General features: G+C 34.0%; 1 protein-coding gene across 6 annotated transcripts in view; it reads right to left on the bottom strand.

Annotated features, from left to right (window-relative positions):
- Positions 1 to 23,354, bottom strand: part of LOC143256602 (synaptotagmin-1-like) — a 54,337-nt gene that overhangs the window by 15,360 nt on the left and 15,623 nt on the right. For 2 of the 6 annotated variants that reach the window (XM_076514013.1, XM_076514017.1), the window contains exons 1-6: positions 19,556 to 19,696; positions 12,299 to 12,557; positions 11,079 to 11,254; positions 8,071 to 8,199; positions 5,899 to 6,066; positions 5,077 to 5,250 (exon numbers count right to left, since the gene is read on the bottom strand). In XM_076514013.1, coding sequence (XP_076370128.1) covers positions 5,077 to 5,250; positions 5,899 to 6,066; positions 8,071 to 8,199; positions 11,079 to 11,254; positions 12,299 to 12,533 — 882 coding nt within the window. In that variant the 5' untranslated portion in view covers positions 12,534 to 12,557; positions 19,556 to 19,696. Of the gene's footprint in view, positions 1 to 5,076; positions 5,251 to 5,898; positions 6,067 to 8,070; positions 8,200 to 11,078; positions 11,255 to 12,298; positions 12,558 to 19,263; positions 19,285 to 19,326; positions 19,456 to 19,555; positions 19,697 to 23,354 lie in introns of those variants that run through there. The other 4 variants (XM_076514014.1, XM_076514018.1, XM_076514015.1 and 1 more) reach the window with 3 other exon arrangements.

The raw sequence follows: 23,354 nt of genomic DNA, 5'->3' as shown, positions 1-23,354 counted from the left end.
TTAATTATCAAGCTTTATATCAAAGTTGATAAGATTTCTTATTTCGGTAACAGAGTTTCGCCCAAGGTTTTATTTCTTTTAGAACATACACAAAATCCTTGACAAATGGTGAAGGACCAGACTAGGAATGAGTATAAGTGAATGGATTATGTTATCTTAAATGTTTAAGTGTTTAAGTCCATTTAACGATGCAGCCGCTACTGGGCCAGCTTGCTGAATTTTGCTGTTAATGAAGAAAACTCTGTCTTCATTTAAAAGTTACGCGAAAAATTATTTGTAACAAACATGTTTGTCTGTTTTGAATTTCGCGCAGAGCTCCACAAGGGCTATCTGCGCTAGCCGTCCCTAATTTAGCAGCGTAAGACTAGAGTGAAGGCAGCTAGTCATCACCACCCACCAACAACTCTTGGGCTACTCTTTTACCAACGAATAGTGGGATTGATCGTTACATTATAACGACCCCACTGCTGAAAGGACGAGCATGTTTGGTGCGACCGGGCTTCGAACCCGCGACCTTCAGATTACGAGTCGAGCGCCCCAACCTACCTGGCCATGGCGGGCCTCGAAAGGTAAGTTGTGCAATCTGTTTAACTTTGTATTCACAGAGTAAAACCCATTTTCAAAATTGGTTTATTTTTAGTGGATAAGCAAAAAGCCACACAATGGGCTATCCGTGCTCTGCCTACCACAGGTATCGAAACTCGGTTTTTAGCGTTGTAATTCCGCAAACAAAGGGAGCTTCAAAGGTTAAACGTCATAGCTACACATACGTGAAATAAATATTCTCCCAATACATTAAATCGCAATGTCGAACATTTAATAAATCACTATCTTGTTATTTTAAATACAGTACCGCAAAAGCTGAAACTTGTATCAGAATTAGCTGAAAGTTCCAAACAAATAGGAAAGTAAATGAACAGTGTTTTAACACAGTGATCACTATTTAGACTTCAAGATGATTATAAAACAAGTTTAGCAACTCAACACGTCATGTCTCACAAACAGTATGGCAATGAACATTTAAAACATTATTTTTTTCTTAGTGAAAGGCTACACAATGAGCTATCTTCATTCCGTTCCCCGAGAAGAATCGAGTCCCGGATTACAGCATGAAAGTCCGTATATTTACAGCTGACCCACCAGGTAGATGTGAAAGATATGCTACTGACACAAATGGCCCAGTAGTAACACTTTGCCACCAGATGATCCACTGTGACTTCTTTCACATACTTCCCGTGGATATAAATAGGCTTATCAATTGGTGCGCAGTGCTTTCAACCAAAATGAAACTGAAAACTGTGGAGAGAAGTGAACTAGTGACATGTTATTACACCAAAGGATGTAACACCTTGGCCACTGTAACCGAATACTGTTGAGTCCATAAGATTCGGAAAGGGCTTAATTCCGGCCTCGCTGGGAGGGCCAAGTTAATTTGAAAAGACAAATTAGACTTGTGATAAGTCCCATATAGACAGACCATCAACACTAAATGGAACTGATGTCAGTCATGCTGGAGCAGAACAAGTCAATACTGGCGCAGATGCGTGCAGCAGTGCACATTACGTTGAAATGTGTCTGGATTTATCTATTTCAACTCTTCGTAGGGTTTTTTGGTCAAACTGCGAATGTTTCAAGCAGTGAAAGAGACTGATTTAACCTAACATTTTGATTCTGCTTTGCAGTTTTTGGCAAGCTTGAAGTGTATTATTGAGGTCTACCAATATTTTATTAACTGATGAAGCCCACTTCATCCTTTCTGGGAGAGTCAACACACACACACACACGTACATTATTTGGGCAACAGGAAATCCAGATGTGACATTTTCCTAAGACCTTCTTAATTCTAAGGTGAGGGTATGATAGAATTTCCCAGTTCACCTTGTTTTCAGACAGTTTTGTAAAAGATCCATCAGCATGTGGACTGCAAACATGCGTTATCAACATTGCACGGTACCATACAATATTCACAACTAAAGTCAATTCCATGCTGCAGAAAAAAAAAAAAAAGATAAACACTGTGTTTTCCAAGAAGCATGATATCCCTAAACATAATGGTAAACAGGTGAAACGAGTGTTGTGAGAACACTTCCAGGATATAATCATTCAACCATGTGAAACAGGTATTATGGAAATACTTTTAGGATAGAATAATTCAACCAGATGAAACATACACTGTAGAAACGCTTTCAGCACAGAATCATTCAACCAGAAGAAACAAGCGTTGTAGAAACACTTTCATGACAGAATCATTCAAACCAGATGAAATATATGTTGCGAAAACATTTTCAGGACAGTATCATTCAACCAGATAAAACACGTGTTGTAGAAACACTTTCAGGACAGAATCATTCCATGTCACTTTTTCTTATTAATGGCCGCCTCATTCGTCAAATCTGATACCAGACAGTTTCAGGTTGTGGAGTTGCCTGAAGTCATTTGTGAACTGTGGTTAGCCTTGCAAAACTTCAATTCCAACTGTTAGGAAATCGGCCACCATACTCGATGAGATCTGCGCGATGTAGCTGTAATTTGTTGTCATACAAATGCAACACATTCTTGACCAGTGGTTCCCCTCCTAGGGTCCCCAGACTTCTTCTGTTTCTTGAAGGATATACCATCCAATTAAACAAGTGTTTTCTTAAAAGCACACTCAGTTATATATGTGTTTTATTTCATTGCGAAAAATGAGAAGAACTAGATAATTATTACTTAATAATTTGCTGTTAATAGTTCATTGGGTAAGCGGAATCTTTCAAAAGCATGGGGTCTACTGGGAAAAAAAAAATCATAAAAGGTGTCAATGGTGGTGCAAAGTCAAGAATCCCTGTCTTGAAGCTGGAGATACACATTTTAAAGTGTTTCTGTGATTTATTAAACATTACGTCTTACTAGTAATATATGACAACCGTGGCATTTACACCCACGTGATATCCTTAATACATCTGTTCAGTTTTACTTTTCTAAGCCTTTTTATTTGTGAGATATGATGCTTTGAGCAAACAAATTACCTGTACAACCACTCTGTAAGCAATTCAAGTACTACTTTAGATGTAAGTTAACGTATCTTAACGAAACATTAACATTCAGAAAACAAATGCTTAGCCCTGATTGGCTCGTTATGAAAATGAAGTTTTAATCAAATAAAATCAAGCAATCAAATAAAATAAAATAATGCCATACTGATTTTTATACTTACAGTGAGATTAATTCCAAGGCGTCAAGGGGTGTTAGGCAGTATCCGAGTGGATAGAGGGTGTTGTCAACCGCAGCCAAGATGGCGAGAAGTGAGTTTCAAAAGCAAAATTGTATAACAAGTAAAAACAAAAACTTGAATAATCAATTGCGTTTTTTATAAAATAAACACAGTGTTTCAGCAGCCGAACGTGTTTCAGCCAACCATAAAGTTTCAAATGTACTAATCAAGAAATGCATGCAATTTGAAATAACTTAAAATAATAGAAAAATAACTAAACTTAGATAAAGCAATTAATACAAATCAGAGAAACAAAGCTCTAATTACTACAGCCATGCTTCAAGTGCAAAGTGAGAATACAATAGCCTAGGCCTGGTGCAAAAATAGCTGAGAATTAATGAGACAAAATTCTTGAGAAGAATAAAACTTCTCTACCTCATGTGATCTAAAATCAATCATTCTAAACAAGTAAATCTAATTATGGGACCTAGAGAAACTAATAGATTTATTGTGTCTACAAGGTCTCTAATAGTAGCATTTCTAGGAAACTACACAACAGGTATTATTAATAACTTCAAATGTAAAAGAAACCAGTATAATGATCGAAAACATATTGTTTTATATATATATTTACAACTAAATATTTAATTATCCGAAACTGTAACAATATTTTTTACATCTGTGGCCACGATAGTGTTTCACAAGTAATTTTGTTAATGTATTAAATATTTAATTATCCGAAACTGTAACAATATTCTTTACATCTGTGGTCACGATGATGTTTCACAAGTAATATTGTTAATGTATTAAATATTTAATTATCCGAAACTGTAACAATATTCTTTACATCTGTGGCCACGATGATGTTTCACAAGTAATATTGTTAATGTATTAAATATTTAATTATCCGAAACTGTAACAATATTCTTTACATCTGTGGCCACGATGATGTTTCACAAGTAATATTGTTAATGTATTAAATATTTAATTATCCGAAACTGTAACAATATTCTTTACATCTGTGGTCACGATGATGTTTCACAAGTAATATTGTTAATGTATTAAATATTTAAAGATGTCAATTGATAATAATTTATTTATGAATCTCCTCACCAAAACGTGAATTTAAGGAAGAGAAAATGACGTTAGTTACGACGGTGTGTTACATGTTATCGAAATACATAAGTATTTGAGCTTATTAGTAGTGAGTAAAAGATCAAAACTAAAGAAAAATAACCTATAAATTTTCTATTACCGTTAACGAAGTAAGCCACTGCTTAGGACTATCAAAAAATTATTGACATGGTATTTTTCTGAAATTAGTTTTAAACGGATAAAAAAATAAGTCATCTTAAAGTAACAGGCTTGAGTTGCTATTTAATTTATTTATCAGCTATTTTACTATTTCTTTCTGACTAAATAAAAAGATTATTTTATGACTTCAGTCATTATTTCGCTTTCTATAACTCAACGTTATTTTTAATGCCTATAGAACTGCAAAGAATCCATAATAATTATTTTCTATTATAAAAAAAGAATACAAATTATAGTTATAAATTTACCATTTAGTTTTACAACAAACTTTCCTACGTAAACATGGCCACGTAATAAAAATTACCAAACTAAAGTCACTCGAACAATAAAAAAAAAACAAAGCTTTTTACGGCCACTCACAAATTTTATCTTTTAAAGTTTCAGTTAATACAGATAATGCCCGTTAAGATAACAGACATAATAAAATTAAATATTCGTTTCTTAAATTTATCAGTAATCGTTTATTTACGTTTATTATTCGTTGTAGCAGACAATCACTTTTGTGTAACCACATTTTTTGCAGTTCAAACACGAGAACGGTGTATTTGAGTTGTGAAAGAAACACCAACCTGGCCCTGTTCACCTTCAACACTAGTGAGATCTCTCCACTCTTCAATGGTCTGAGCCAAATCTAATGTGTTAAGAGGTAGTTTCACTTCACCGATTTGATCATGCTTCGAAAAGCGGTCAAAATCAAAGATGGCGAACACCAGAGTCTTTGAGGTTATTTCAGAGTACGGAAGCTAAGGAGACAAACTTTGCGTTTTCATGTAGGTAGATAAATAATTCTATTATTAACAATTTTCTATATACTTTCTAGAAGTAGACTTAAAATGGAATATATGTGAAAAAGAGCTTTGAACTGAATACTCGCAGCGGTAAAGCTTTCCTCGAAATATATTATGAGTAGCTTCACACATAATTAAATATAATTCAGAATTACGCATTAGCTCAAAAGATGGTACAAACCACGCTGAAAGGATATAATGTGTTTGCTACGCACTCAGCTGTTACGGTCTTAGAACAATAAACTCAATACCTTATTATATGTCGAAAGTATATAAAAGTTTGGATGTACTGAAAACCTATACAGAATAGACTATAATTACCAAGTAAGGGACATGTAACTTACGTGACAATATTCAAAATAAAATATCAGATACGCATGTTTGTGATATATTATTGGAAAATTAAATTTTATATCTCAAAAGTCTAGCAAAATATTTACAAACATGCACACAAAAAAACCCATTAATTTCTGTAAAATCGAACGATGCCTTGTGTGTACACAAACTGTTTATATACAGATTCGTCAATAAAATCATAGGTTACGAGAAACATATTTGTTTATCAGTTATTTCACAGTTATATATATCTATACTATAGCGTACCTTAAAGTTGAAAGTCTCGTTAAATACAGGGTTTAGTGTTTTCCGGTGAACTTTGGTCTCATATTTTTTCTTTTTATCTGGTAACAGATAAACCTTCACATAGGGATCTGATGTGCCTGACATATCCATACCTGGAAGATCCTCCGCTTGAATCACTGTTACCGCCAACTACAGATCAGCAACAAATAAATCAAACTACAAGTGAAGCTATTATAGAAAAGATTTACATTTCTCAAGCATTCAAATGAGTCTAGTTTGTGAGACACTCATATAAGAATCTCTTTCTGGTTATATTAATCATTGTTTTACATTTTATTTGTAGCATTAAGTCCAAAGGAACACGGCCATATTCTCTACATTTAGTCCATATGTCCATACAAAGACCACCTTATACGTGATATTTAACACTAAATACACAAATACAGGGACTTACGATAATACTTTACACTTGATGTTCAACATTAAATACACAAATACAGGGCCTTACGATTATCACCTTATAATTAATGTTCAACATTAAATACAGAAACACAAGGCCTTACGATAATACTTTATACTTGATGTTCAGCGTTAAATACACAAATGCAGGGCCTTACCATTATCACCTTATAATTAATGTTCACATTAAATACACAAATACAGGACCTTACCATTATCACCTTATAATTAATGTTCAACATTAAATACACAAACACAGGGCCTTACACTAACACTTTATACTTGATGTTCAACATTAAATACACAAATACAGGGCCTTACAATGACACTTTATACTTGATGTTCAACATTAAATACACAAATACAGGGCCTTACAATGACACTTTATACTTGATGTCCAACATTAAATGACACAAATACATGGCCTTACCATTATCACCTTATAATTAATTTTCAACATTAAATACACAAATATTTGACCTTATGATGACACTTTATATTTGATATTTAATAATAAATCCATAGTTATTACACTTTACATTTGAAGCAAACTTGTTGCGTCATATCAAAACGAAACTCACTATAAGTAATGTTTAGCACTGAATCCATAGCTTTCTTGCCAAGTTTTGACATAAAACAATCAGAAGGTCAGAGCCTCGTTTAACAATATCTTGTCATAATTAAAAACATATTAGTTAAACAATTTGAAAGAAACGTATTGTAATATTGAACTACCATTACTATTAATTAATGAATTACCTAACATAACAGCATCTTTTATAAGTCTTTCACACTGATATAATACTAATACGCCCTTCATCCAAGATTTCTCTAACCTTTGCTGTTTTTTAGACACATGTCAAGCCTTGTCTTTGATGGCCTATCAAAAACAACAGTATAGAACTTTGTCAAAAAACAGATTTGAGAAAACAAAAGAATGACACTAATATCAGTTCATATGCCTGCAAAGGAGTGTGAAATATAAGGCACGATATTATTCGATGTAAACAGATATCGAAACCGTGTAGAAAATCGATAACTGGAACCTTGCCAAAATACTTCACCGAGAGAACACGTATGGATGTAAACCCGAAAACGATTTTAGGTTTCGTTTCGTTCCGTATTTCCATTGTAGCTGTTCTGAGCAGTTGTTATACGCGTCAGTCAAGTACTTCGTTTCCTCAAACACAATCGTGAAAGTACACATCTAATTGGGCAGACTGCTAGTACATTGAACAATTTACATTACCTGATACTTGCTTCACTTACAATGATGATTTACGTATTTAAATGTTGAGACATTGAAGTTTCTAGCCTACTTTTACAATCTAAATCAAATGTCCAATTTCGAACTCTTCCGTTACTTTGAGTTTTTTTATACGTCAAAAGCTACCGCTGGGGAAAAAAAGGCTTAGCTTCATATATTTACACTGGCGAGTAGTTTTGTACAGTTGTACATGCTAATAATCAAATCATTTAAAGTTACGAAAAATCGAACAACGATAAATGAAGAATAACTACTGGCATTAGTTTCTTTCTGTTTTTTTTACAATATGAGGATTAATGTACCAAACGGTTTAATTCACCCGAAATAACCTACTAGTAAAGAATAACATTTAAGTAGCAGAAGAAACCTTATGATACAATAACACTTCTACTTTAATCAAACTATAAGGTATAGCTAAATGAGTAATACATGTATATCTAGTTTATACGGCCTACAGTGGTACTTACGTTGCTGGTATTGAAGTCATAGTCTAACTTGTACTGGAGACGACCAAGTTTAACCTCGGACTTGGCACTCTCTTCTTCTCCTTCGTTAATTTCCATATTATCTTGAAGCTCCTCCATATCCGGTTGTACCTGTGTAAATCAGTGCACCGTTATCTTAAGTTTGCACTGTCCCCATAAAGAAGAATGATAGATTCACTAACTGAATTTCAACCGGTTTTCAGGAACATAACTCATTCATTATGTACAGATACTAACTTCTCTGCTTCCTCTTATAAATAGATGCACTACAGATTTATTATATAAATAATTGTTGCTTTTCTACATCTGAATAGTTTTTAGGAACGTTTGGGCATCATTGTCTAAAAACTGTGGTTCCTTCATGTCTGGATGTCATTGGAAACGTTAGAACTGCATTATCTAAGTACTGTAACTCCTTCGTGAGTGAACGTCCTTGGAGATGTTAGAACGTCATTATCTAAAGGTTGTGATCCGGATGCTCTTAGAACATTATCTGCAATTTATAATTACTTCAATCCGGATACATCATCAATAGCATTACGACATCATTGTCTAAAAGTCGCAGCTTCGCTGCAGTGCAGTTTTTAACTATGAGTACTACGTTATAATTAAATATGGCTTATTTTATTACTGGTACAAGTCTTCTAATACCAGCAAGTGTAGATGGATATCGAATGATTTTAAAGTAGCTACCTTTATGATGTTGAAATTTCTTCGTAAGTTTGTATTTTGGTTTTGATGCTTTCAGCTTTGAAAGTGTCAAAAAAAGGTAAAAAAAATTCTGTAAAAATTATTAATTAATCTCATCATAGGTAGCAAGAATTCACAATAAAACAAATTAACCCTAGTTTTCAAAACACGATAGAAGAAACTTTTCAAATTCCATTTAGTTTCAGCTCTCTGTTAATGAATACAAGCAGCATGAAAGACCCCTATAAAGTATAACATTATTTTTTGACGAATACTTTACCATTTCTGTAATATCTTTGTTGTTATTATGCTATTCCTCGTATCTTATTATTGCTTATCTTAAGAACATACGTTTTGTAAATAACTTCAATTTGTTCTTTATGTAGCCTTAGTTTCATCTACAGTATTGGTTAACTTGTTAGGATCGTCATGAAACAAAAACTGACGCCACAAAAATCACCCGTTCAAAACCACTTTTAAAATATCTGAATACAATCAATGACCATTTCACGATATTGACTGAGCAAATCTAAAACTTGTTATACTTATAAAGTTGCCTGAATAACTATATACGTGTTCATGTAATGAATAAAAATTTAACTATTTTTCATCTAAGTACGTATGTAAGTGACTTTTCCAGGCAAGCGAAGAGGATAAAAAAAAAAAAAGACGAAACTTTTGGTTCTAATTTTCTTCGTTGAACTTTTTCCCTCTGGAGTCCCAGTAATTATTTTCTTGTACCGAAAAACATAGTAGCATATATGTATAAAACGCTACTCTGAGCATAGATAGTTAGCTTTCAAGGTAGGTTGGTAAATGAGTAGTAATATCGAATCCGGTATACGCTCATTCCACGCTTGATATTGTTGGCGCTCATAAATATGGCGAATGAAACGGAAGCAAATACGTATATGTATATAATTTAACAGATACAAGTACGGATCAAAGTTTCTACACTCCTACAAGTAACTAGGTTATGTTTATATCGATCCATATTTTTCTTTATAAAGCTAAAGAAAAAATATTGTGCTTGTAAATAATTTACCACATTCCATATGAATATGTTTTATTGAGGATTATATTGCGTTGTTTGATTGGTATATAAATCTAAAACTAATCTGCTGCAACTGAGTTCATAATACCTTGTGAGATGTCATCAAGTTATATTTAATTGTTCTAATAACGATAACTTGCTTTAGCCAGAAGTTAGTAATAACTCCAATTCTAATTGATGCTAATAAAGTTTAGCACTAATAAATATCTTCGAATCTCACTTGAGTGAAAACAACGTGAACGCCCAGAGTTAACAACGTATCTATACAGATTAATCTTTGTTATGATGAAGTTAATTATAATAAAGGAAGTTGATATGGAGAGAACTGGAGACTTTTGGTAATGAATATAAAATTTTCTGGGGTTATATTTCAGTGCAATTAAAATATGTTTGTTTGTTTGTTTGTTTTTACTTTCGCACAAAGCTACTCGAGGGGTATCTGTGCTAGCCGTCCCTAATTTAGTAGTTTAAGACTAGCGGGAAGACAGCTAGTCATCACCACTCACCGCTAACTCTTGGGCTATTCTTTTACCAACGAATAGTGGGATTGACCGTCACATTATAACGCCCCCACGGCTGAAAGGGCAAGCATGTTTGGTGCGACGGGGATGCGAATCCGCGACCCTCAGATTACGAGTCGTACGCCTTAACACGCTTGGCCATGCCGGGCCACCAATTAAAATATGAGGAAATACAAATGCATGCCCCCCCCTCGAGAGTCAGCTGTAAATTTACGGGATTGACAACGCTAAGATCTGAGGCTCGATTTCACGCGAAGGACAGAGTGAAGATAGCCCGTTATGTAACTTTAATATAATAAAATTTAAAACAATCGAAAAAATAAGCAGTCCCTAACAAATACATATTTATAAACGAGTCTTGGTTTTACCTTCTTTCTTTATAAAACGTTAATGGTTTTTCTATCTTTAGTAAGTTAATGTAGCTCCCCAGTGGCACAGCGATGTAAATCTGCGAAATTATAATGCTTGAAACCAGCGTTCGATAAACATGGTGGGCACAGCACATATAACCACTTGTGTAGCTTTGTGCTTAACTACAAACAAACAAGCAGTTTTTTCTGAGTGTAATTTTCTCTCCACATTTATCCTCACAAAATATCTGTTGTGTTTTGTTTTAACATTTGTCTTAAATTAAAAAATATTTTTACTTTAGTTCTTAAATAATACTTTGTGTTGTTTAATCCTACAAGAAATCGTTTTCATCCATACAAAACATTCTCAATTACCTTTTCTTTGTATGCATTTCCCAGAAGCTGGACATTTTTGAAGTCCACTACGCCCTTTAACCCCTTCTTACCGTCCTTTTTGCGCTTTTTACACCACCTCCTAAGACAGCAGACACATATACACAGCAGAAGCAGAGCTATTCCAATCAGGATAAGAATTATGGCGTAGGATGGAACTGCAAACAGAAAACAGTTAACCCTCAGTTTTATGTTAACCCTCAATTTTACATCAAAAGTTAACCAAAACCTCTAGATTGCTTTCAATTATACAATTGACAAAACTTTCGTTCAAAATAGAATGATCCAAGAGATAATTTATCAGAGTTACAAAAATCTACATCGTAATTTTGAAAAGCAATTTATCAGCTTACTTCTGAAAAACTTAGGCTAAGACTATTATTTTACATCAAAAGTTATGTGTCATGGCGAATCTAGGTCCTCAGTGCAGAGATTTTCCAGTTTCAAGAAAGGTTTACTTTTGGCACTGTAGAGACTTTGAACTCCATAAACTAACCAGGAAACGGTGTGTGCTCAAAATAATGACAAGGTAGATTAGTTCTTTGCTGCCTGCCATGGGCAAATAGGTAGGGCGCTCTACTGGCGATCTGAGGGTTGTGAGTTCGAATTCCCGTTTCCCCACACATGCTCGTCCCCTTGAGGCGTTATAACGTTTCGATCAATCTCACTATTTGTTAATAAAACAGCAGCCAAAGAGTTGGCGGTGAGTGGTAATAACTATTTAACTTCCCTCCAATATTTCCCTTTTAAATTAGAGACGGTTAACGCAGACAGCCCTCGTGTAGTTTTGCGCGAAATTCAAAAACCAAACAAAACATTTTACTTTCACGAAATGGTGTGGTGGGTGGAATTATGTAACTTTAAGACTTTCTAACACTACGACGCAAATAAATATTTTTGATCTACATATTTCGAAGATAGTTTATCGGTACAAGAACAGGCCATGCATGATCCACATTCGCTCTTGACAAGTTATCGATCTATGGAAAGATTCCGGTATATAATATTGTTATATAAATGGCTGATTAGTGTCCGAGATAAATATCTTCATAATGCTATTTGAAATTTTTTTATTGTTAGTGAATAATTGAGTTTACATATTGTCAGAGAGATGATTAACAGTTCTATTGGACTGGATACTTAACGAATATTTAAAAAGATCTAGTCTTTCATTTTGTGTGAGAGAAGTTTTATGGACTTACGATTGGTCTTGTCCATTATTTTATGGAGCATCTTTTCACCAATATTCTCTTCTGGAGTGGAGGTGGAACCCTCTGTTGTTGTCCCAGCAGCATCACCAGCTCCTGGTGGAGCACTAGCAGCTCTACTGTCGACAGCCATGGTTACTTCCTGACCCGCAGTGTCTGCTCCTGATTTTTCCGGAGAATCTTTTCGAAGACGAAACAGCAACTCATCTATTGTTCTAGGAGGCACCATCCTAACGGAGTTCTATAGTTGTGGCTGAAAAGAACCATTCGCCATAAATATCACATACGTTTCCTTATTGTCGACATAAATACCATACGTTTCCTTACTGTCACCATAAATACCACACACGTTTCCTTATTGTCATCATAAATACCACACACGTGTCCTTATTGTCACCATAAATACCATACACGATTTCTTATTTTCACCACATATACCACACACGTTTCCTTATTGTCAACACAAATACCACACACCATTTCTTATTTTCACCACATATACCACACACGTTTCCTTATTGTCACCATAAATACCACACACGATTTCATATTTTCACCACATATACCACACACGTTTCCTTATTGTCACCATAAATACCACACACGATTTCTTATTTTCACCACATATACCACACACGTTTCCTTATTGTCACCATAAATACCACACACGATTTCTTATTTTCACCACATATACCACACACGTTTCCTTATTGTCACCATAAATACCACACACGATTTCTTATTTTCACCACATATACCACACACGTTTCCTTTTTGTCACCATAAATACCACACACGATTTCTTATTTTCACCATACCACACACGTCCTCTTACTGTCACCACAAATACCGCACACGTCTTCTTATTGTCAACATCAATTATTTATGTCTCCCTCATTCTGATGCTCGGATCCAACTAATTTAACGTAAAAACAATTAATTATAATATGTCCCTATATTTCCTTCCCTAGAAAGACCTGAGAAACAGTACTTCAAACCATACAAGCGAAAAATGTTGAACATTTTGAGAAACGATAATAACATGAAACGACTTCACTTTCTTACTCTTCGATTTCACAAACTTTACTCGTTATGTTTATTGAAACTTCATATTAACTGAAAGAAGTATCAAGCGTACGAGCCCACAATAGCAAGTCTTTTAGAAAATTCCGATTTTCGTTATAGTGCAGTGAAAATGTTATAATAAATCATTTCAAGATATATTGTATAACACTGCCATCATAAGTATACAATGAAAGCTTTTCCTTCAAAGTTAATTCGCATGTCATTTAAAATGCCAACCTTCGGTATTTTAATTTTGCGTTCGCGAATTACTTTCTTACAATACAGCTAATATCCAACACTGAAAATACCTTATTCGTATAATACACGTGATACGCATTAGATAAGCAAATATCAATCATGATTATGTTTCGAATTACAATGTTTTACGGAATTTCTACTTAAACATTGTGGTCACTGTAACCCAAAAATAAAACACTATTATTGCCAATTTGGTGTTCGACAGAGATCATAGAAATTGAAAGAAAACTTGAGATTTATAGTTACGTATGATTCAAATCAGAGTGTTAATATGGCCCTCGATCACTCCTCTAAAGGAAATTTTTCCAGGTTATTTATAATAACTGGAATTACGAGATGCGAAGCGTCTCATACACGTTCAATGGGATTGAAAGTTCGGATACCTCCACTGAATCGTTGAGGAATGCGTTGACCAATTAATCACAATGAGAGAACACAAGCATCATGATCTGTTAAGATGATATAAGTCAATAACACCATAAAGTGGCAACAGAAAAGGCCAGAATATATTTTTTATGTATGGTGTCGTTGTTGTTGTTTTTGAGTTAAGCACAAGGCTACACAATGGACTATCTGTGCTCTGCCCACCACGGGTATCGAAACCCGGTTTTTAGCGTTGTAAGTCCGCAGACATACCGCTGAGCCACTGGAGGGCTGTATGGTGTCATTCCTCAGAATATAGAGGTATGTGCATACATCAGTGCTTATTTCTGTTCATACCACACTTTCACCACTGTCTTAGACGTCAAGTTTCAATATTAAAATTGAGTTGTATCTGGTTACAGATTATCTTCAAATGAGTATATGGTTGTTATCTGATTCGAGGGTGGAAGTATTATTTGTACCACTGTGACTAAAGTGGTTTGTGCCTTGTTACGGGCAGATTGTACTTCCACGAATGTATAATGTATAGGCTAACCTTTTGAAGTCTGTTTATAACCACCTGTACCCCGACGTGGTACACATTTGCTAAGGGAACGTTTGATACTCTCTCGAGCCAAAATCTGAGATGACTGTTGTTTACTTGTTGTTGATGGCTCACCTTATCAAGGTGTAAGTTTGGAAGCAACTCCACATTCTCTTAATGATACCTTCAGACACTTGTACCAATGGCCTTTGTTACTGACTAGTTTCCATTCCGACGTATCATCACATGAGTGAACGCTCCGAGTGTATAGCATAGTGTGTACACATATGTGAACAGTAAAGATCACTCAGAACTCTATTTATGACTCATTTCAAATAAACAGCAATGGTGTATTTACTGGTGATCCGTAACAAATAGATTTCATAATATTATATTTATTATGACCAGAACTAGAAGTTTCAACGTACAAATATAAAATTATCTTAGTCATCACCCTACATAATATAACAAGAATCTAAATGGATAATAAAGCTCTTCCCTACATCCAAATTAGCATTGGTTAACAAGGAATGTCAACCTAAAGCATCTTCCTAAGCAGGGTAACATCTTACGTCTTTTTTTGGAGGTCGGATGTAATCATGTGTTTTTACCTTTTATATAATTGCGAAAAACAGATAAAAAATCTTAGTTACTAACTATAACAAACAAACAGTGATACAGATTAACAAATATCGTAAGTTAAATATTTAAGTGAGGCCCATTACGAAACTTCAGTGTTTCGTGATTTACACATGGTGAAAGCAAGCGTGACAGACATTAAACGGAAGATTTGTGTAGCGACGTTGTTTATTATGTTATTAAAAACATAAGAAAAACTAAACATTCAAGTTAATTTCTGTATCCCAAGAATCTTACGTTCTAGTGTTTAAAAACAAGTAATATGTTATTCTGTTGATGGAGAAAATTAAAGTAGTAACTTGACAATTACAATTTAATACTTTGAATAACAAAAAGTTCAATATCGTACAGAATGTATTCTGTCTTATAAATATTATCTCTTTTTTGACGAAACTGTAGGGTCTTAAAGGCAGGATCGTATAATATGATTACATTAATCCTAAGCCTGTTAGGAAAAACTGGAAAGTTTATGAAACTATAAGTATCCTGGGTAAGATAATATATTTCCTCCAAGGTTTTGAAGGATTGGATAAGTGACCCCACGTGCTATTGTTTTTATAAGTCCTTGAACAGAGGACAGACGCCAAAGAATTGAAAGGCAGCCAATGTCACTGAGAGAGAGGACCAAAACTGTCCCAGTAATTATAGACGCATTAGTCTTACATCAGTTGTGAGAATAGTTTTAAACAACCTGTTAAACAATGCTTTGCAAAGTTTCGAATTTTACTGGATAGTCGACATGGTTTCACTATAAGAAAATCTTGCTTTAAAAATGTTTGCCACTCTTTGAAAAGGTTACTGCCTATGCAGATGAGGATAAGAGAGTGGGTTTGGTGCATCTGGATTTTCATAAAGCATTTACCAAGGTGCCACATAAAAGGCTTGCAAAAAATATTTCAATAAAAGGTGGGATAAGTTAACCAATTGGCTGGATAGAAGAAAGCAGAGGGTTGTTACAAAACGAGTTCATTCAAACTGGATTAATGTTACAAGTGGGATACCTCAGGGTTCAGTCTTAGGACGTTTGCTCCTTTTGTTTTACATCAATGACATATATGAAAGAATGGTCAATAAATTACTTAAGGTTGCTGGTAATATCAAGGTATTGGGTGTTGCTAGCTGTGAAGAGAACGCTGCTGCTTTACAAAAGGATTTAGATCATTTTGTGAGTTGGGCAAATAATTGGCAGATGTGTTTTAATTATAGTAACTGCAAGATAATGCATATGGGTTATCATAATTTTAATTATAAGTGTAATTTATATGGGAGCAGCGGTAACAGTGTCATTAAAGAAATGGATCTGGCTATAATGGTTTAAACACTTTCTGAATCCATCCAAGTTGTGTGTTGTAGCTAGTGGCAGGACAAAGACGATTTTAGGCTTTATCCACAGAAATACTGAGTACAAATCTAAAGAGTTTATAATTTATTTGTATAAGCCACTAATTAGCCCATATCTGGAATACTGTGTTCAGTTTTGAGCTACTTACCCGACCCATTGTATAAGCTTAATTAATTTGTAAGGTACTTGAAAACTGGGGAAAACTGGGTCTGTACCATATTATTAATTGTTTTCCCATCAGGCGTGGATTCAAAAGATAAGGACAACACATGATTTTAAGTATTATCTATTCAGCTTTAGCTATTAGAATATACTGCACGTTTACTTAAAACTGTACCTCAAACACCGTAAGTTATTTTCAAACTTTAATCGCTTCTCACACTATCAACATTCCAATATCTAAGTCATTAAAAAACTTCAAAGTGTTTGGAAGATTTCCTAAAATATATTCATTCGATTGTATGTAAGACTTAATTAAAAACGCTTGTCACCAGAAATTCTTTTCTTTCTATATTGTTGGCGTTGGTAGCAAGCCTGCGTAAAAACGTTTCATTAATAAAAGTTTTTGTTAATTAACGCAACTGCGCGTACGAAAACGCATGAACTTAATTAATGTATCTAGTCCAAATTACAAATATATGCAGATCAGTACACAAAGTAAACAATTATGCGGTAAGCGTTAATGAAATACTTATTTATAGAAAAACACCCATCTCAACAATAAAACTCCAAGAGTATTTTACGGAGACCAGATATATCTCAGTACAACAAAACTCTAGACAATAACGTAAGATGCGCAATGCATACTAGTTGCGTTGCCATGGGAACCTATTTCAGATGTTCTGACGTCAAACGCCCTTATGAGCCAGAGTTAATAACACAACGACCGATTACACTCGGATGAAACCAGTGACGCAGTATTGTGTAGGTTGAATTAAATAAAACTGCTGTATTGTCTGAAATGTGTACGAACCGTAATTTTCTATTTGTTTTCAAGAATCTTTGTAATTTTACCTTAACTAATAAGTGAGTATAAGCAACTTACTCTCATAAACGTTTTGCTGCTTACGGATAAATTAAAAAATTAAACTACCTTATCGATGCATAAGTCCATTTTTTGTGTTTTCTTTAGTCCCCCCGTTAAGGCGATTTTTTTCAAATGCACGATGAGTTATTTTTTTGTGTGTTTGTGTTCTAAGAAATCAATGCCAGCGTAATACAATAAAAAATTCTTTTTTTTTCTTTTCCATTTAATTTGGGCTTCTGAGCACGTGACCTAAGATGTAACACGAGTGTCTTACTGTTTCTTCTTTAAGCACGTGTATTTTTGTTGGCTTTCATGTAATTTGAAATCTCATAACTCTTTACTTATCAAGCTATATACAAAAAATCAAGGGGATAATTTCAAAAGGATAGGTTCAAAAATGAGCGTAATCTTTGAGAGGTAACTTATATTATATACGTATATAAATGTTATGAAGCTATAATATCCACTTTTCGATCTGCTATCCAAACAATTATCGTTCTCGTGAAATACTGAAAACAAAGTTGTTCCCTTTATAACAGGCTTTACGAGAGCACATTAATAATGCAGTGAAAGCGCTAAAGTTACCTATGTAATACTTAGTGCAGTGAAGCTTAGAAAATTCGTTACTTTAATACTTGTAATCACATAGAGCTATTTAAAACAACTACATTTCTAACTCATTTAAACCAATAACCTAACGGTTACTTCAATTTATTTCTATATAATGAAACTATTTGTTATCTAAAATTCCAAGTTCGATTCATAGATTTTTTTTCCCGAATGATTCTGCCACAATTTCTAAACTAAAACATGTATATGCCATGAAAATAAATTCCATAGTTAACATATTATTTTAAATTTATATAATTCGCGATTTCAACTTTCTTGTAGTCGAAACTATTCTAACCAACTTAAAAAGTGTTTATTTATTTTGTAATGAGATTTTATAATAATATCAAAATAAAGTTACAATTAGCACATACAAGTATATCTCTTGGGGTTAGTGTAAGAAATTATAAACATTACAAAACGTTTTCTGCAAAGCACGGATAGGTATCATTAGCTTAAAGAAAGAAGATATTTGGTTATTACCAACATAAGTTGTGATAATTAATAATACGTTTAATATCCTTACCTGCCACAACTAATGTTGGTAACTATTATATAACTTGTTATCTAGTAATCAACATCAGTTGTGACAGGTAATAATATGTCTAATTAATACACAGTAGTAAATTTTCCGTTACTTACCAACATTAATTGCACCTACTAACAACACAACTGATTAGTTTACTAAAAGAAAGTATCTGGTGTATAACTATCAGATGTAGCATACAACATTATATCTGATTACTTCACAATGTAGAGGATAACAGTATGTTCGATTAAAACAAGCAATAATCTGTAGTGTGAATTGTATCAGGAAACCTTTGTGAACGTTGAAGATAAAAGTCTGTAGTTAAACCACAGCATTAAAACATCTGCAGAACATTAGATCCTACGTATTAACCTTCAGAGAAGAGACAGGTGCTGTAAAGAAATAACACAGAACAAATGAAAGTAATCTGGTGAGGGAATTATCATTCGAAATGAGTTATATGAAGCGAAATTAATGGTGTTTACAGATATTACAGTCCAGAAATCATTAAGTCTTATATTTTTTATACTAGGAATTATGCTCTATAACATAAACCTATCATTACTACAAATTAAAACCTGACCTTGTTTTTTATGTGAATTTTCGAAAATTGAAGCACCAGTGACAACTGCTCTATTACTCTTACCAATTTACACCAGAGTTTTCAATTTACCCAACTTTCGATTAGTTAGTGTTCTACTGGGATTTGATGTTCAGTCACAGAACCAACAGTAATGGCGTCGTTCCTTCTTGGAAATCGGTGCGAGTTGTCTCGTGTGTAGCACCGGGAACATAACATAAAGGGGCCCTAATGAACTTATAGAACACAAAAAATAAAGTCTCGATAATATAAATAAGGTAAATTATTGGCTTACCGCCAGGAACAAAATTCGCATAGAAGCTTTACAAGTCGGTAACGGATGATCGTGGCGTTAGTGAGCAGGAAGCTTGCAGTAAGTGAGACACCGTTCACGACACAGCTTGTGCGCCACTCGCTAATCAATAGACTCTACCACTAGAACATGGGGTTAGGTGGCGCTGTGCAAAGGCGTGATATGCAGTTATTACTGACCGATTTATTGTGGGAAGCTACATGTTCGCACTGTAGTTGAAACATTGTAAGAATAGTCCGATTACTTCGTTCTAACAGACGTAAAAAAATCGTGCATGCCACGAAATCCCTGAAACTTAAATAGATGAACGTAATTCTACAGCATTATAATAAAGTAAAATACAGGGGACAATACCAAAAATTAGATATAATCACAAACCTGAATGGAAACGAGATTACATTTGAATAAAAACAACTCATATTTAATACAACGCTATGCAATATGGACAAGGAATACACTTCAGTAACAGGATGGAATATATACATAATTACCTACCATCTGTCGAGACATAAACCTGTAATTTGCTCTATCAGACTTCCCTTTAACACTTCTTACAACTAAGAAACTTTATACCTACACAGATTGAAATTAAAATATAATTATCACTGCTGGAACTTGGACCAACCACTGGCAATGAGGTAACATCCAACATATCAAATAATATGTATTGATTATACAGTTGGGTGTCTTAGAAAAAAAGTACTTCAAATAGTTTGCATGCGTATGAGTGGGTTACCGCTGTTGTATTTGTAGGCTAGGTTTACAGTTCTTTCGAGAAAGTCAACAATTATTTATGTGAAAACACAAACTACTGTGGTATGTTTTTTTACAATGCTATTAAACATGACAAACCTGCCAAATAAATGCAAGTACCGTAAGCAGTATAGAAATAATAAACATGAAACAAAATGTGTTAATGATTTGCCAAATAAGACAATGTCAAAATCAAAGGTAAAAACAGTAGCTAAAGCTGAGCTTTAAATGGTTTTAAAATTATACAATATTTCACTCGCGAAAAGTTTGCACACTTTGCTCTATTTGTTCTTGTTAATAGTTACTATTACATCTTTTATCGACCTCCAATATTTAGACTCAGTTGTGTTTCTGCTGGTCAATAGTGAAATTATAAGAATTAATTTTAAAAACTTTTATATGGACAACAACAACGTTCTTGTCTGAGAAAATATTTTCAGACAATGGAACCGTATTCTTATGGTTTTCTCATTGTTTTCACGAAGCAATTTCATAAAATTCTATATCCAACTTACACGATGTTATAAGATTGCATTCAGAGGGTGTACCTAACCAGTATATTCACTTATGTTTTCTACACCGATATTAAATATGTTTAACTTTGTGTAACTTGAAAATGTTATATCGCAAATCTCAAATAGTTTTAATAAATATAATCTAAAGTAATTCCTAAACAATTTCAAAACATATGTGCCCTGCGCAACGGATTTCCGCACGTACATGTCTAGAACAATGTTTTCAACGTAAGTTTTCCTCGATCTTGGGCCCGACATGGCCAAGTGTGTTAAGGCGTTCGACTCGTAATCCGAGGATCGCGGGTTCGAATCTCGGTCGCACCAAACATGCTCGCCCTTTCAGCCGTGGGGGAGTTATAATTACTGGCAATCCCATTATTCTTTGGTAAAACAGTAGACCAAGAGTTGGCGGTGTGTGGTCTTAAACTGTTAAATTAGTGACTGCTGGCGCACATAGCCCTCGTGTAGCTTTGCGCGAAATTCAAAAACAAACAAACAAACCCTCAACCTTGGGTAACGGCGTATACACGATTTTCTTGTATAACAAAATTATATTGTAAATATACATTTATTCTGTTAGAATTTTAGATTCTATTGCCAATTATATATCATTTGCGAGTAATTCATTTTTTGCTTTGGTTTATTCTGTTTGTTGTCTATTATTTTCTTGAAATTATTTTGATAATATTTTTCATTATCATATCTAACAATTTATGGTATCTACAAAGACACACAGTAGGCATATTTAAGTTAAATTAAATATATTATTTGCTTAGTTTCAGTTAAATGTAATTTAATGAATTATTTTATGCCTGGCTGTACATACATAACACACATACCTCTCTCTTGTTCTTGTTTGTTGAATGCGTATTTTTAAAACGTTTTTCTGAGCTAATATATTTTTCTTTTATTTATAGAGTTTGATTTCCATTTTTTATATATCGATAAAACTACGGTGTAATTACGATATTGTAGGAGCACACAACAGAGTGATATTAACAACGAAGTCGATACAGTTGCATCCTGTTTTCTACAACCTTTCACAAAGCATCTGGACAGAGGTCAAATACGTAAAAATAAAGTTTCTTAAAATATAAAATTGAAAAACCACGTATCTGTTTTTGTCTCGACGTCAGTCTTTATAAAATAATCCAAACATATACTATGATTCATTTGAATGATAATTTGTAGAGAATCTTTTATAAATTGACAAACTAGCCTTATGCTTCAGTGCTGTGAAGGTACACAGTTAGGGTTAGCCAGTTAATAACGTTTTGGTTTTTACTGTTGTTTTTATTTAACAGTGGTGTTTCAGTATTACCGAGTGTTCTATAAGAATTAGTACAGTTAATCAAAATATAATTAAATTCAACATATAAATATAAATACTATTTTAAACTGGTGAATTAGAAGACGCTAGGTGAGTTAATCACCTTGTATTGTTTGTCTGTTTTTTGAATTTCGCAAAAAGCTTTTGTTTGGAATTTCGCACAAAGCTACTCGAGGGATATCTGTGCTAGCCGTCCCTAATTTAGCAGTGTAAGACTAGAGGGAAGGCAGCTAGTTATCACCACCTTCCGCCAACTCTTGGGTTACTCTTTTACCAACGAACAATGGGATTGACCGTCACATTATAACGTACCCACGGCTGAAAGGGCGAGCATGTTTGGTGCGACCGGGATTCGAACCCGCGATTCTCGGATTACGTGTCGAACGCCTTAACACACTTAGCCATGCCGGGCCGTTAATCACCTTATAAATTCATAACGTTCTATATCATTTACTTAAACCCCTGCTAGTGCAGCGGTTCGTCTCTGGATTCACAACGCTAAAATCAGGGGTTTGATTCTCCTCGGGGGGCTTAGTAGATAGCCCGATGTGTCTTTGCTATAAGAAAAACACACGTTTACTTAAGTTTTCTTCCCTAGCTGATCTTCGAACAGAATATATCAAGTAAGATCTGTCACTTAGTAGGCGTTGAAATGAGTTGTAAATTAAATAAATTTTAAAATATTGAAGGACTAAAATTAAAAGTTAGATGATACTTTACAGACTGGAAAACAAAATGAAAACTTTGGGTTTTTATCATGTGATGCAAATGTTCAGAAACTGAAAACTAAATGCCTCGTTTAGTAGCTACTAAACAGGTGGTTGAGAAACCAAGATAAAAGTTTTGCTATTTAATTTGTTATTTCTCTTTTTTTCCTGAACTAATCACTACATGCCTAAAAATATAAACTTTTATGTTTTATTATCTGAAGGTCGAAGCTGTTTCGTTTCAACAAGAACTTGTAACCAGCTTCTGTTTCTTTCAATGCAAAGTCACATAAATTTCTTTGTTTTGTCCATCGCAGGAAATCGAACCCCAATTTATAGCGTTGTAAGTCCCTAAACTTTCTGCTGGCCTCCCGAGAGACTTCAATAAATGTTCATTGAATATCACGCTTTTATTAGAAAAAAAAATTGAACTAGAGATATTTTGTAATTTGTAAAGGGAATGTACTTTTGTTTTT

Source organism: Tachypleus tridentatus, chromosome 7, assembly GCF_004210375.1.
Source record: "Tachypleus tridentatus isolate NWPU-2018 chromosome 7, ASM421037v1, whole genome shotgun sequence".
Lineage (NCBI taxonomy): Eukaryota > Metazoa > Arthropoda > Merostomata > Xiphosura > Limulidae > Tachypleus > Tachypleus tridentatus.
Note: the sequence above shows the minus strand (reverse complement) of the source record. Positions and strands in the feature narration are given on the sequence as shown.